Here is a 15,889-nt window from a genome sequence, read left to right on the forward strand (position 1 = left end):
TACAACTGCTTGTCCCGAGTGGGGTCGCGGCGAACCGGAGCCTCACCGGGCAACACGGGGCGCAAGGCTGGAGGGGGAGGGGACACACCCAGAACGGGACGCCAGCCTGTCACAAGGCACCCCAGGTGGGACTCGAACCCTAGACCTGCCAGAGAACAGGACCCGGCCAAACCCGCTCCACCACAGCATCCCCCCTGCGTTATCTTCTAGTAATCCGTTCGCAGGGTGTCAAATCTATAGGATGTAATATGATCCATACTTTTATTTTATATCTGAAAGATGCATAATTTCTTTTTAATGAAATTTTAGAACTTTTTATTTTGTTTCACTGGGTGTGTCCAGATTCATAAAGGTTCAAACAGTTCAGATGCTAGCTAAAATGCAAGACTTCATTACTATGCTGTTTGTAGATCAATAATTCATCTAGAAGGCGTTGCCTGCGTTGAGACCTACGGCCATACGTGGCCGATTCCTGTGAACTCAGATCCTGTATGTATGTGCTATGTGCCACGTTGCCTGTGAACTCTGACTGTGTGTGACCATCCACAAGGTACAAGATGGTCCTAAAGGGCAGAAGCTCCGGTGCTGATGAGAAGCGTATGTGTGCAGACCTGCTAATGTCCTACGATGGTGTGCAAAAGGACTGGCAGCAGGGGAAAACAAAGGTAGGAATTTTAGCCAAACGCGTGTGTGTGTGTGTGTGTGTGTGTGTGTGTGTGTGTGTGTGTGTGTGTGTGTGTGTGTGTGTGTGTGTGTGTGTGTGTGTGTGTGTGTGTGTGTGTGTGTGTGTATTGGATCTACAAGGGGGTGCGGTGGCGCAGTGGGTTGGACTGCAGTCCTGCTCTCCGGTGGGTCTGGGGTTCAAGTCCCGCTTGGGGTGCCTTGCGGCGGACTGGCGTCCCGTCCTGGGTGTGTCCCCTTCCCCCTCCGGCCTTACGCCCTGTGTTGCCGGGTAGGCTCCGGTTCCCCGTGACCCCGTAAGGGACAAGCGGTTCTGAAAATGTGTGTGTGTGTGTGTGTGTGTGCGTACAGCTGTTGTCATGACCCACCCGATCTTGTGGCCACGTTTTTATTATGTATGGTCAGCGCTGCAGCCGAGACGGTATGAGCAGAATCATGTATTAGGATATTTCCCTCAAGATGCTCTGTTGGCTGTTTCTTATGTCCTACATGTGTTCAGAGTGAAGGTAAACTGTAAAAATGGTGATAGTAAAAAGACAAAACACCGTTACCGCAAGACATGACTTTACAAATCTTTACGCAACGGTGGCACTGGATGCTGTTTCATTTCTGCTGCGGTTGAACAAGGAGAAATGCCACATTATAACGATGCTTTTGTGGAAGTGGAGAAAATATTGTGTATTTTCATAACATGCTTGTGAGGTGTGCATTTAGTTTCCTCCATTATGCGTAGCGAGTGTATTTATCTCTTCATTTTGTAATCCTGGTATTATGTTACACAAATTATTCATTATTCAGTCTTTTTGTTCTTCCGTTGTTTGCGTACGTAGTTTTCATTTTCATTATTCCGGATCCAGCACTGCAAACGTTTTGTCTCAGTTCCTGTGACAAGTCGCTGCGTTCCCAGCAAGCCATGAGCCTGGACGCTGGCAAGGGCTCCTGGGTAATCGTTGTGGTGGGAGCTGGAGAACCTCGCTGGCCTGTGGCTCGGTCCTCCACTCTGTCTACACCGGCCACAATCAGAGGGTGCTCAGAATTCGGTGAACGGCTTCAAAGATGGGCAAAGACAAAAGACAAGCTTTTGTGGCACTGTTTACACAAAGCCGGTTCTCACTGCTGTTTGTGTTCGCTTTGCTCAGGATTTGTGCTTGTTTCTCCCCTCTGTAACTTAGTATTACTGTATAAACTGCTGGGGAACTAAAATCCTGGAAGCATTTTCTAAAGTCCACATGTTGCTTGGGAGCCAACGCAGTCTGTTTTTAGTCCTTTTTTTTATGTCGCACTGTGGTTAACGTCTGAATAATTTGGCCTTATGAATCATGGGGAACTATACAACTGTATAGTCCAACTTCCTACTCAGCTTCTCTGTTTTCTTCTTCACAACATCAGCAGTTAACGCTAGGCTTATATCTCTGGAATAACGCAGCGGCAATTCGTCGTACTGCTACAAATGACGTGCTCTTCACGACACCGGGACGTGGCTGCCGCACAGTCTTAGAGTCAGAGAAAGACTAGTCGCAGTTCGTTGAGAAGAGTGGAGGTGACCGAGTATAAACCTCGTTCGCAGTAACACACCTGCTATGATCCTTGCAAGCTAGAACGCACAGCAAACTGATTTCTGTCCACCATTGTCTAAGAAAATACTTAGAGAAATACTGTGGCATGCAGCGCCGTAGGTTTGGACGGGCCAAAGAAGGACACACAGGCAGCATTCATCTCAAACATTTATTTGAACACTGACACATAAGGAAATAATGTTCTCAGTCCAAGGACTCAGTTTCCTCTAGGACCTCTGCTTCTAGCCAGCCTTCCCAGCCTGCTTAACACCCCCAGACTCTCCCCCAACACACTGGCAAACAGTTACCCCATCATTTTCCCCAGAAGTGCCCCCAGTGGTTGCACACTTACATTTCATATTTTTCCCATAATGCAACTATTTACAATAGACAAATCACACACACACACACACACACACACACACACACACACATTTTCAGAACCGCTTGTCCCATGCGGGAAACCGGAGCCTACCCAGTAACACAGGGCGTAAGGCCGGAGGGGGAAGGGACACACCCAGGACGGGACGCCAGTCCGCCACAAGGCACCCCAAGCGGGACTCGAACCCCAGACCCGCTGGAGAGCAGGACCCGGTCCAACCCACTGCGCCACCGCACCCCCCAATAGACAAATCTTCCCTCCTAAACACAGTAAGGCGGGTTGTTACAATCCTATATTATTTGATTGATCAAAGACTTTGTTGTTATTGTACAGCTGTGTAAAACAGCGAAATTATGATTATATTCCCTGAGTTCTTCAGATAACACAAAACAGCAATATAAAACACAACCACTTAAGGATGATAATAGAAAATTAAACAATTTGAACAAAATAATACGGTAAGACAGGCAATAAAACAGACCTGAAGTACATGTGAAATTGCATATAGTGTGTGTGTATTCAGGGGTGAAATCAGGCAGCGTTCAGCTGTTTTGTAACTCTAGGGAAGAAGCTGTTTTTCATCCTTGTGTGAGTGAATTGTCCTGTATTGCCTGCTAGAGGGGTGCAGTTTAGAGGTGGTGTGCAGGGAACATAATTCATGCAAATTAGGGAGCAGAATTCATGCAAAAAACATCCCAAATTCTGGTGCATTACAGAAAGACAACCAAACGCTTCCATTGCCGCTACAATAGTGTTGAACGGCCCCGTGCCTTTCACACGGTAAAGTAAGTTCACTGTCCCGGTTGTACCGGTTAAGCTTGGGCTGGACACTGACGGCTTTGTTCAGGAAAACTGCTCTTTAAATCAATTGAAAAATTGCATAATGACACTACACGGCTCCTCGCATTTAGTTTTTGTGATTTCTCGGTGGGGGGGTACGGTGGTGCAGCAGGTTTGACCGGGTCCTGCTCTCTGCTGGGTCTGGGGCTCGAGTCCTGATTGGGGTGCCCTGTGACGGACTGGCGTCCCATCCTGGGTGTGTCCCTTCCCCCTCCGGCCTTACGCCCTGTGCTGCTGGGTTAGGCTCTGGCTTTCCGCAACCCCGTATGGGACAAGCGCTTTCCGTCAATGTGTGTGCGTGCGTTCGTCATGGATTGTGACAGATTTAATTTAACAAATTCAGTTAACGTTGATTCGTGTAACAATGACAGTATTCATGATGATTTTTTTTTTTTTTTTTAAATTGAGTGGTTTGCAGTCTGGATAACATCTCTGACCTGAAACCAGCTTAACCCAGGCAACACTGAAACACACATACATACCCGCTTACCAGGAGAACTTGAGATCTTGCTCAGCTTCTTCTCCATTTGTTGTACACCTGGATGGCTGACAATGACAAGCAGGGCCCCCTGGTTGGAGACCCATGTGAGAGAGTGCTCCATGTACCATGTATAAAGGATCAAAGCCAGGTATTTCATGTTTTGTTTGTGTGTAGAGCACCAGACAAACGAAGTGTAGGGGTAGATATGGGCGCGAGATCGGACAGGTATACAGGTGCGTAGGAGCGGCTTGGAGATCACGATGACGTTTGCTGCAACCTCATATTCTTTGCCTTTGTCAATTTTTGTGAGTTTAACAACGAGAACCTGTTTCTGTAGCTGGCACTGTCCTATGCACAGTATTCATTGTAGTGTGGCCTAATTTGATTTGCACACATTTTGAATAAATTGTTTTATTCATTGTTGCTCAGTTTGCACTTGGTCTCAAGTTAGTTGCGTGACCTCTTTCGTGACTTTGACACGTGTGATGATATATCATCGTGCCACTATATGCTTTCATATGAACCTAAGCTATCTACAGCCAGATCTTGCAAACCACAAACTATCGGAACAACGGCAGACTTCTGCATTGTTTAATGCTGGGCACATTCACATGAGTTTGTGTAACACAAGCCCCGTAGGTGATTTATTATGACTCCATAATTCAGCACTGTGGCGCAGTATGAAAATGTCTTCATTTGTTTTAGTTCTGGCGTCTAAAAATTTGAACTAGTGTGCGTGTATGTATAGGGACACGGTTCAGTTCATGCATGGGTGGTGAATAAGCAAGGAGGGACATTACGGTTCAAGTGGGAGTCCATATGTGGTGTTAAAACAGTTCGTATTTAGCTGATCTTGAGCAGCCGAAGGACCGATGAAGAGGGACTGAATACATGTCTATTTGCGGGTTTTTAAAGGGGGCTTACGTTTCTAAAGTGGTGATTTAGATTCACTCCACTAACTACATTAGGTTCAATGCTGCGAGGAGGGGGAAAAAAGGGCAGGTATATTAGCAAGGGACTAGTGTCACACTGACATTAAGAAGTGTTTCTTGATCATGCAGAGTTATGAATGCGTAAAACAACTCACTGGCACGGGTGGTGGAATCGGTGCCCTTTACAGCCTTTCAGACCAAGCTTGATTCCCCATTTAGACAAAATATAGAGCCTGGTGTGAATGGTATGCTCCCTTCGTTTAACTTCATGTTCTTTTGTTCTGAAACACTTCCCCTGTGTGACTTCTGCCGAGTGGTGCTTCACAGAAACTGTGTGGGATTACGGAATCTGCCAGGAGGGCTCCCTGCCCAGAATGCACTGCATTGTGTCAGCATGTCGAGAGTGGTCTGGGCACTGTCCTTTGCCTCACATGGTGTATCGACTTTCTGAGCCCACTTAGAATTAAACCAGCCTACGACATTTTGTAGGCCTCGGATATGATACAGCTGCCCCGCAGCCCGATTGCAGTGCCCCGCTGCTGGGACGCAGCATGTAAAACTGCGGTTAAGAGCTCTCTCTCTCCTCAGCAATGCACTTTTAGGGACTTGTCTGTGCTGCCTGCATCCCGGACAGGCAGGGAGGGGTTAATGAGAGTGGCTGCGTTCCTCTCCTGCGTTTATGAAAGCATGAGGGGTGTGACCTGCGCGCCGTCCCGGGCCCCTCCTTTCGCTGTATCCGTGCAGTCGGAAGAGCCGGGAGAGCGGGAGCGCCCGATTACAGCGCAGCAGTCAGGAATCCCATTGCTGAACACGCTGGCCGTCCAGCGCTGCGGGGCCGAGAGACGCTCTACAGTCTCTGCCCCGGCACGTAACCTTAACGCTTGGAGCTGACCCCCACGCCCACCCTTCCGCTGTGTGTGTTCCTCAGGTGTTCCTCAAGGAAGCGCTGGAGCAGAGGCTGGAGAAGGAGAGGGAGGAGGTGCGGCACAAGGCGGGCATGGTGATCAGAGCCCACATACTGAGCTATGTGGCAAGGTGAGGGCAGCGGGCAGGGTACGGTTACGAGTGTGTGATTGCGTGTAAGTGCATGTGAGTATCTGCATTTGCAGGTGTGTATATGTTTAGTGTGTATATACTAAGGATCAACAACATTGTAGATTCTTAAATGGAACATTTATTTCTTTTATATGGAAGATGTGTTGCTAATAATTGTATGCATTTAAACAAAACTTTTTAATATAATGCATTTAAATTCATAGTCAAAGTTAACATTGTCCTCATTGAAATTTGAGATACTTATCCCTTTATTGTGAGATATAACAAACAAGCCTTATTATAAAGCCAGGCTCACTGTGGACAAGTATCTGTCCTAAAGGTCTTCCTCAGAATCTCAGTTAATAGAAAGTTCAGGCCAGGCAGAAATCAACAAAGGCATCTCCTGGTCCTTTGTGAAGGACTTCTTTCCAAAAGTGAAAGACTGCATGTGCTCATTGTCATGGTGTGAATTTACTCATCAAAGTCATAATCGCATATTCCTGCACGATTAACGTGCTGTCACGATTTTTCAGAGGTTGTGGTCCTATAAGACTTTTTCTGAATGCTGGGAGACTGAGTTGATCACACATGGGCCATAAAATGATATGAGGATATTATGGTCTAATGAAAGTGCTGACCTGAATCCAACTGAGATATGAAAAGACATGTAAGAGTTGTTCATGCTTGAAAACCTGAAAAAGTTGCTGATTTGAAGGAGGAGGGCCAAAATTCCTTCACAGCAATGTGAGAGCGTGGTTCAAAACTACTGGAAACGTTCAGTTACAGTTTTATATTGAATAACTTCTATAAGTTAGTGACTGGGGGGGGGTCACTTACTTTTGCACATTATCTTCTACACCAAAACAATGACATAAAAACAATGCTGGTCTTGCTTCTTCCGTTTCAGGCTCTATTCATATCATACTGGAAATAAGAAAAAACCTAATTTTAATATAAAGGTTCAAAACATGAGAGAACCTGGAAAGGGGGCCAAATATTTCTTCAAAGAACTTTATTCATGGTGAACTCTGTCCAAGAGCTGCCTTGTGATCCAATTAGAGATGTAAACCACTGTTTGAGAATTGTGTGTTGATTTTAAGAGTAGTTTCTTCTTTCTGAGCTCTGTAGGAAGCATTATAAGAAGGTCCTGGCCAGCATCATCCTCATCCAGAAGAACTACCGAGCTCACTTCTGGAGACGCGCGTTCCTTCGTCTGCGTACAGCCGCAGTGATCTTCCAGAAGCACCATCGTGGACAGCTGGCTCGGAGGGTGTTCTGCCAACTGCTCGAGGAAAAAAGGAGACGAGAGGAAGAGGAGAAGAGGAGGAGGGAAGAAGAAGAGAGGATAAAGAGAGAGGAGGAGGAGAGGCGGAGAAGGGAGGAGGTGGAAAGACTAAGAAAAGAGGAGGAGGAAAGACTGAGGCAACTCGAAGCAGAGGAACTCAAGAAGAAGGAAGAGGAAGCAGAAAGACTCCGGCTCCAGCAGGAAGAGGAGGAGCTAAAGAGGAAGCAGGAGGAAGAGGAGTTCAAGGCCAAAAAGGGAGAGGAGGCGAGAGAAAACAGGTACCCGAAGGAGTCAGTGCTGTGTAGATGTTCTCTTATTTTCCATACAGTTTATACTTTCACTGACCTCATGAACGTTAAAATGATCCCACCTTTCATTTGTACTTAGAAGCAACGTGGAACCTCATCGCACTTATCCTCAGGTAATACTATGCTCATCTCACTTTTATATTTTAAGCTGTTTTTGTGTAAACAATTTCATACAGTTCAATTAATTTAGATTGTTATATTTGCATTCCATCTCCCCATGCGTACTCTCCATCCCCAGTCGGAATTCTCTTCATCCCGAAGCATTTGTGAGGAGGAGAAGCGTCAGATGGAGGAGATCCTTCGGCTGGAGCGGGAGATTGAGCGGTTGCAGAGGCAGCGGGAGGACGGGGTGTCCCAGCTCTGCGAGCGGTCCCGGGCCGAGCTGCAGCAGCAGCGTGACGCTGAGATCTACCGGCTGGAGAAGGAGGCCTCGCGTGTGGCCACCGAGTTCCTGGAGCTGCTGGACTTTGGGGTCCTGGAGCAGTCGGTCTCCAGCGAGGAGAACCTCCACGATGCCTCGGACTCCAGTGCCCCACTGGCTGAGGAGGAGCTGGATGAGGGCTTCCACGCCGACGATTTCCCACCCACTGAAGAGTACCCGTTGGATCAAAATGTCTTCACCAACCTGCCGCCACCTCCACCCATCTTCAGAGAAGATGCAGCTTCCATTTCCACCCCCACTTCTGTACCTCTGCCACCCCCTCCGGCTGCTGCCAAGGAGGAATTTGGACCGGACTACAAGCGCATCGACAAGGCTAGGCATGCCAGCGTACCGGACTTGGAGGAACCCATCTACAGCAATCCGCCCGACATGGAGTCGGACTACGATCAGGAAGAGTTTTATGAGGCCCAGCGTTTCTCCAGAGGTGCTGCCACTGTGAATGGAAGTCACGTGGCTGAAAAGGAGATCCTCCGCAAGTCCTCCTGCACTTACAACAGTATGGACTCATACCACGGCAGCTCAGAATCTGTGAGTGTACAACACAATCGACATTCCAGATTTTTCAGACAAACACCTTATGCAGACTAACTTTTTTCAGCACACAAATTTTGATTAGAAAACAATAAAAACCCAAATAAGGTGCATCTGGTTCCGAAGTAGTTAAATCTGTTGCCTTGTAGTTTAAGGGGCCAGGTTCAAATCCTACCTCCTGTTCTAGTACCCTTGATGAAGGTACTTACCCTGAATTGGTCCAGTAAAAATCTCCCTGCAGTATAAATGGGCAAATTGATTATAAAAAGCATCTCCCGAAAAATACATATAAATGGGAACAATCATAAGACAAAATCTAATTTTTATATATGTTTTTAAAGTTTATTGACAGTGATGATGACAACGATGTGGACACAGATGAGGAAGTGTCCAACGGCAGAGTCAGTGTGATAAACGGCAGCGGACCCCCATACTTCCACAGCTACCTCTACATGAAAGGTGAGAAGTGCCCCATTCCAGTGCCCGCAGTGATGCTCTGTACTGCACTCATACACAGCGATACTGTCACTGCTGTAATCATCTGCACCATGGCAGTCAGTATCCAGGACCTACGTTGTTGTACATGAAGTGCTAGAATACCGTAATGCACTGCTTTTAAAGCTTAAATACTCTAGGGTAAAGGGGGGTGCAGTAGCCGGGCAGGTTTGGTTGGGTCCTGCGCTCTGGTGGGTCTGGGGTTCGAGTCCCTCTTGTGATGGACTGGCATCCTGTCCTGGGTGTGTCCCCTCCCCCTCCAGCCTTGCGCCCTGTGTTGCTGGGTTAGGCTCTGGCTCCCCGCGACCCCGAATGGGACAAGCGGCTCAGATAGTGAGTGAGTGAGTGAGTAGTAATAAGGAAGCATTTTAACAGTTGTTAATGAATGTCTGCAAGATGCTATGTTAATTTGTGATTGTCAGCTACAGGGAATGTTTTCAAAAGAACAGTCTGAGCAATAAACCCCCCCCCCAGGTGGGCTAATGAACCCTTGGCGCCGGCGCTGGTGTGTGCTAAAGGACGAGACCTTCATGTGGTTCCGGGCCAAGCAGGAGTCTCTCAAGTCTGGCTGGCTGTACAAAAAGGGCGGGGGCCTGTCCACATTGTCCCGGAGGAACTGGAAGATGCGGTGGTTCGTCCTGCGTGACTCCAGGCTCATGTACTTTGAGAACGATAGCGAGGAGAAGCTGAAGGGCACCATCGACATCCGTGGCGCTAAGTAAGAACTGCACCGGCGACTCAAAGTAAATACTGGGTGGCGACCGGGGTGAAGGCTGGGACTGACATTGGTTGTTGTTGCCGACCCTGGTGCCGTTCACAGGGAAATAGTGGACAACCACGAGAAGGAGAACGCGCTGAACATTGTGACCGAGGACAGGACCTACCAGGTCTTTGCCGAATCCCCAGAGGATGCAAGGTTTGTTGTCATGGTTTAAATTTTACACTGTGATAGACGCTGGAGATGTCAGTTTGCGGTTACTTTCCGCAAACAACATCATTTGGTAAAATCCAATAGTAATTAATTTTTGTCAGTCCCTCAATTCATATGGAAAGATGGGTGACATTTGCAGTTTTCTCAGTTTCTACAGTTTTTATTTCTGCTTTTCTTGCTGAAGTAATTGTGCATCTTACCCACTGAATCAGCATTTTTCAGACATACAGCAGTGGATTAGTAAATCCAAAATAACACTAAAGAAATGTGGTGTGGTGGTAGAGGGCAGTGGTTAGAGTTGTTGCCTTCCACTCAAACTATCCAGGGTTGAATCCTGCCTCCTACTCTATGACTCTTGATCAAGAAACTTTTTTTAAAAAAAATGTTGCACAAATGGGTCAATAATTGTTAATACCTTAGTATATCTACCTAAGGTGCTTTGGGGGAAAAAGCATCAACAACTTTGAATAGGTATTAACAATGCCAAATGCCAACAATATGGTGACCGTTGGTTGGGAAACGCCATATATGTGTAGGCTAAACTAATGACTATTGCAGGTACAGGAAACTGCATATATGGCCGGGGGGGGGGGGGGGCAGTGGCGCAGTGGATTTATCCGAGGCCTGCTCTCTGGCGGGTCTGGGGTTCGAGTCCTGCTTGGGGTGCCTTGTAATGGACTGGTGTCTTGCCATGGGTGTGTGTCCCCTTCAGCCTTACGCCCTATGCTGCTGGGTTAGGCTCCGGCTCACCGCGACCTGGCTCGGGACTAGCGGTTGTGGACTGTGTGTGTGTGTGTGTGTGTGTGTGTGTGTGTGTGTGTGTGTGTGTGTGTCTGAGCAAGCCAATGAACTGAATGTGCAGTTTACTCCCCCTGCTGGAGGGTGAGTGTATAGCACTGTATGTCCTGACCTGTCTGAGTGCCCTGTATCTTACGCTGCTCTACTCGTTGCACTGTGGCTCTAGTGGCTGGTTCAGTGTGCTCAGTCGGGTCCACAGTGCTACCCTGGATGAGCTCCTGGAGATGCAGCACGAGCAGGCTAACCCTAAGAATGCTATGGTAAGTAAATTCATTTCACGATATCTCAAAATCACGGTTGTCCAACTTAGGTCTGTTAGATTGCGATAGACTTGCGTCCTTGTGTCTTCATACAGGGAACTCTTGATGTCGGGCTGATTGATTCTGTCTGTGCCTCAGACAATCCCGATAGGTGAGACCATCGTTTGTGAGGTGTCTTTCCTGTTGTACTGTATACGAAAGGATCACTAATCCTTGTGTCACATCTATGTATTAAATGTGATGCTGTAGTACAGTACATTACAGCACATCTAAGTTGCCTTTTTTGCAGACCCAATTCCTTTGTGATCATTACGGCCAACCGGGTGATCCACTGTAACACGGACACACCTGAGGAGATGCACCACTGGATCAGCCTCCTGCAGAAACCAAAGGGTGACTCCAGGATCGATGGGCAGGAGTTCTTGATCAGAGGTGAGCATCGTGGGTTGGATGATATTGAAAAGCTACACCAAGCGCTGAAGGGATGGAGTATACCATTTTACATTTTTTTAAGATGCTCCTACACAGTTTGGGGGTGCTTTGCTGATATATATTGGCTTGGTGGATAAACACAGGATTCATTCACTCCGATACAGGCAGAAATTTAAAGAAAATACTTGGAAAAAATAAATAAGCAATTTGGGGGGAGTTTGTCTTCAATAATTTACAGCTTGACCATTTGAGGAACCAGGGTACTGGAATGATTTTTCACATTTAGATTAAGAATTTCTGGTTGCTGTGTTTTGAAATGCTTTGTAATGTGATGTCATTGATTATAATGATTTATCTGACTGAACTTGGTGGAACATTGTCTAGAATGGACAACAATGTGAATTTATCTGGCATAACTGCACTATAAAGCAACATTGTCAAGCATGGTTCCTACGGTGCCATAGTATGCAGCATTTTACTTAATATACAAAGTCTCCTAACTCTGCCCCCTCTGAATTTTTGTTGTCTCCAGGTTGGCTTCACAAGGAGATGAAGTCAGGTGGCAAGGGCACTGCTCTCAAGCTGAAGAAGCGCTGGTTTGTCCTCACCAATAATTCCCTGGACTACTACAAGACTTCAGAACGTGGGGCCTCCAAGTTGGGCACACTTGTGCTCAACAGTCTCTGCTCTGTAGTGCACCCAGATGAGAAGGTCTTCAAGGAGACTGGTGAGACCCAAGATCCTCAGGATCTGAGGTTCTGAGTTTATATGATAAAAATTTAGACCCAAAGTGTAATAATAATAAAAAAAAAAAAATCTGCAAATTGAACCCAATTGAATTTTGAGTAGGTATAGTGTATGCGTAGCTCAGCTTAATTTGGTTGTTAGATGATTAGGTTATGTATGTTGCACCTCCTTGTTTTCTCCAGGCTACTGGAACATCATTGTGCATGGTCGCAAACACTCCCATCACCTCTACACAAAGATGCTGAATGAAGCCATGAGGTGGACATCTGCCATACAGGGAGTCATTGAGAGCAAGGTCCCAATTGAGACACCCACACAGCAACTGATTCGGGACATCAAGGTAAATATGTGCTTATGTAATCTCTGTAGTGATTCCTCTAACCTTCATAACTCCAAGACGCAAGGCCAGTTGCTGTACTAGCGTATATCATGTGGTCTTTGTACAATTGGGTAGTGTTGCTGCAGGTCTTGTGCTTGCAGCTGAGATTCTGTGTAGGTTGAAGTAATCTGAATGCTGGGTAATGTGCTACATCTCCATTGCAGCTGCGGAGGCACACACCTCTGCAGTCTATGTTCCTGGACAAGGAATCATATTCTAGCTGAGTAAGGTACTAGAGAAGGAGTCATGGGCAATACCCATTCTGTGTGACATGGAAGTGAATCTATCCAGATACTTTCAGCTAATGCTTTTATGCCTCTTCATTCGTGGATTTTTTCAAATCCATGTGCTTTGCTTGCCCAACCTGTATGCATGAATTGCCTTGCTATGAACAATGAGTGCTCATTAAAGGTAGGCATAAGCTCAGAAGTGAGACAGAGAAGCTTTGGTTCTCTTCCCTTTTTTGCAGTGCTTTCTATTTCACCTCCTGGTACTGTGGTTATTTCTATCTGTGCCAGCAGCACTTGTGAATAGAAGATGCATCATCTACATGAAGCTCTTCAGTTTCATGTGAGGATGTGTGTGAAGTAGTGTAGCCGAATGACGGTTAAAAATAAAGTTGTGGTTGTCCACCCCCAGGAGAACAGTCTAAATGTGGAGGCGGTGGAGCAGATGTACAGAAGGAACCCCATTCTGAGATATACCCAGCATCCTCTGCACTCGCCTCTACTGCCCCTGCCATACGGCGAGGTCAACAGCTGTGAGTTTCTTCTTAACATTCCTTCTCAGTGGTTCTGTGTGGCTTTTCTGTCGTCATCCTTTTCTACGGCATGTCTGCAAATGAAACAACTTTGCTTGTTTTGGGTCTGTTTCTTTCCTTCAGTTCAAAAGGAAAAGGGCTACGCCAGTCTTCAGGATGAGGCCGTGAAGATCTTCAACTCTCTCCAGGAGATGGAGGTCGTGTCAAACCCTGTGCCCATCATCCAAGGCATTTTGCAGACATGCCAAGATCTGCGGCCGCTACGGGATGAGGTGTACTGCCAACTGATCAAGCAGACTAATCACGTTCCTCAGCCCAACAGTGCTGCCAATCGCGCACACTGGCATTTGATGACCTGCATGAGCTGCTCTTTCCTGCCCAGCCGCTCCATATTACGCTACCTCAAGTTCCATATAAAGAGGTATGTGGCAAGCACCATTATGACCCTTTCTGATGCATTGCCTTCTATAGCCTACTTTTCTGTAATATTAAGGTATGTTTCTGTGTCCTTGTCCAGGATTAAGGAACAATTTCCTGGAACCGAAATTGAGAAGTATGCAAACTTCATTGGGGAATCCTTGAAGAAGACCAAGTCCAGGGAGTACGTGCCATCCCAGGCAGAGATTGTTGCCCTGCTCACCAGACAGGAAATGACCACCACAGTGTACTGCCATGGAGGAGGCTCCTGCAAGATCTCCATCAACTCACACACCACTGCTGGAGAGGTCTGTCTGATTGTCATGCAGATATATTACTGTGTACATAGCATTCTGTTCGCTCTATGCTGATGACTGCGTCACGTGTTTGTAATCGTGTTTCTGTTCTCTTTTCTTTTTTTTCCTCTAGGTGGTGGAGAAGCTAATCAGGGGACTAGCTATGGAGGACAGTCGGAACATGTTTGCCCTCTTTGAGCACAACAACACCACTGATCGGGCTGTGGAAAGCAGAGTCATTGTGGCAGATGTGTTAGCCAAGTTCGAGAGGTAAAGGGAAAGGGGACGGCGGCTTGCGTAGCAGTTGTAAGAGCTACTGCCTTTGGATCCAAAGGTCGTAGGGTCGATCCCACCTTAGGCTGCAGTACCGTTGTGCAAGATCCTTACCCTAAATTGATTTAGTAAAATTACCCAGCTGTATAAATGAGTAAATAAATGTAAGCTTGTAATAATTGTAACCTTAACATTGTAAGTTGCTTTGGAGAAAAGCATCAACTAAATATAAAGGGTTATTTCTCTTATCGCTACTGGTCCTTTGGCCTGGAGCTCTACACAAAGTTCACTCTACACGCTATTCTAATGTGATTTAATGTCTTTGGTATATTATTTGTAACCCTGTTTGTCCAGGCTGGCAGGCAGCGAGCAAGAAGGGAAGTGGCGGTTGTACTTTAAACTCTACTGTTTCTTGGATGTGGAAAGCGTGCCTACAGAAGGAGTGGAATTTGCCTTCATGTTCGAGCAGGTAAGTAACAGCACTGGCATTTTGGCAGCATTACAAGAACAATCTCAGTGTTTCACAGCTACAGTGTAGCGTGTGGGTTTTCACTCAGGTCAAATAATTATTATCCTAGCTCTACAGAAATTTTGGGAAATTGACTCCAGACAAGTGCATAGGGGAATGAGGATCAATAATACACAGATGCTAACTGTTGTTTCTCCCTTTTTATGTACCAGGCGCATGAGAGCCTGATCAGTGGGCACTTACCTGCCCCAGAGGAGACACTTCAGCACCTCGCTGCCCTGCGTCTACAATACTTACACGGAGATGAGGGCCGGATTGCCTGGAGTCTAGACAGTATCTACCCTGTGGGGCGCCTCCGTGCCCGCATCCTGCAGTCTGTCAAGGTGGGTGGGACCGGCGGGGCTGCCGGGTCAGGTGGCCAAACCCTGGAGCGGCGGCGCACAAGCTTCCTGGAGGGTACGCTGCGGCGCAGTTTCAAGACTGGCTCGCTGAGGAAGCAACGTATGGAGGAAGAGCAGATGTTGGAGATGTGGGTGAAGGAGGAGCTGTCAGCCACGCGTGCCAGTGTCCAGGAGAAGTGGTCCCGTCTCCGGGGTCTTTCGCAGCACCAGTCCATGTTCAAGTACATGTCGATTGTCAGGGAGTGGCCTGGCTATGGCTCCACCCTCTTTGACGTAGAGGTAAGAACTCCTGCATTTGACAGCTCCAAGAAGACAAAGCAAAAACTTTCACATGTAATATACATATGCAGATATTGGCATGGAACATGCATGCGGTACAGGAAGGTGTGTAGTGAGCTTCAAATTAATGTCTCAAATTTAACATTCAATTTTAGTTTATCCTCAGAAAACATTTTCTGGAAAGGGGTCATATACAGTGGTCCAAGCCGAGCTGGAGTCAGAGGTGTAACCAAGTGGCATGTGAATCTTTTTTGCAGTGCAAGGAGGGAGGCTTCCCTCATGATCTGTGGCTAGGGGTCAGCGCTGAGAGTGTGTCTGTCTACAAGAGGTGGGAGCCCAAGCCCCTGGAGACCTTCCCTTATGAGCACATTGTCTTCTTTGGTGCACCTCAGGTTAGCACCTTCAAGATCACTGTGGATGAGAGGGAAATGTTCTTCGAAACTTCACAGGTAAACAGGGCTCAATAATGATTGGCATCA

At 47.0% G+C, this 15,889-nt stretch overlaps 1 protein-coding gene across 1 annotated transcript in view; it reads left to right on the forward strand.

The window, feature by feature from the left end:
* The window catches only part of myo10l3 (myosin X, like 3), a 49,031-nt gene that overhangs the window by 31,308 nt on the left and 1,834 nt on the right, over positions 1–15,889 (forward strand). Inside the window, exons 21-40 of the mRNA XM_018729568.1 lie at positions 551–665; positions 5,801–5,907; positions 7,036–7,470; positions 7,580–7,613; positions 7,739–8,470; positions 8,815–8,932; positions 9,443–9,686; positions 9,789–9,884; positions 10,864–10,957; positions 11,053–11,108; positions 11,247–11,389; positions 11,922–12,116; positions 12,319–12,476; positions 13,155–13,275; positions 13,399–13,696; positions 13,793–14,000; positions 14,122–14,258; positions 14,616–14,730; positions 14,943–15,410; positions 15,668–15,859. Coding sequence (XP_018585084.1) covers positions 551–665; positions 5,801–5,907; positions 7,036–7,470; positions 7,580–7,613; positions 7,739–8,470; positions 8,815–8,932; positions 9,443–9,686; positions 9,789–9,884; positions 10,864–10,957; positions 11,053–11,108; positions 11,247–11,389; positions 11,922–12,116; positions 12,319–12,476; positions 13,155–13,275; positions 13,399–13,696; positions 13,793–14,000; positions 14,122–14,258; positions 14,616–14,730; positions 14,943–15,410; positions 15,668–15,859 — 4,066 coding nt within the window. The remainder of the gene's footprint in view (positions 1–550; positions 666–5,800; positions 5,908–7,035; positions 7,471–7,579; positions 7,614–7,738; positions 8,471–8,814; positions 8,933–9,442; positions 9,687–9,788; positions 9,885–10,863; positions 10,958–11,052; positions 11,109–11,246; positions 11,390–11,921; positions 12,117–12,318; positions 12,477–13,154; positions 13,276–13,398; positions 13,697–13,792; positions 14,001–14,121; positions 14,259–14,615; positions 14,731–14,942; positions 15,411–15,667; positions 15,860–15,889) is intronic.

The sequence above is a fragment of the Scleropages formosus genome, chromosome 12 (assembly GCF_900964775.1).
Source record: "Scleropages formosus chromosome 12, fSclFor1.1, whole genome shotgun sequence".
NCBI classification, from domain to species: domain Eukaryota; kingdom Metazoa; phylum Chordata; class Actinopteri; order Osteoglossiformes; family Osteoglossidae; genus Scleropages; species Scleropages formosus.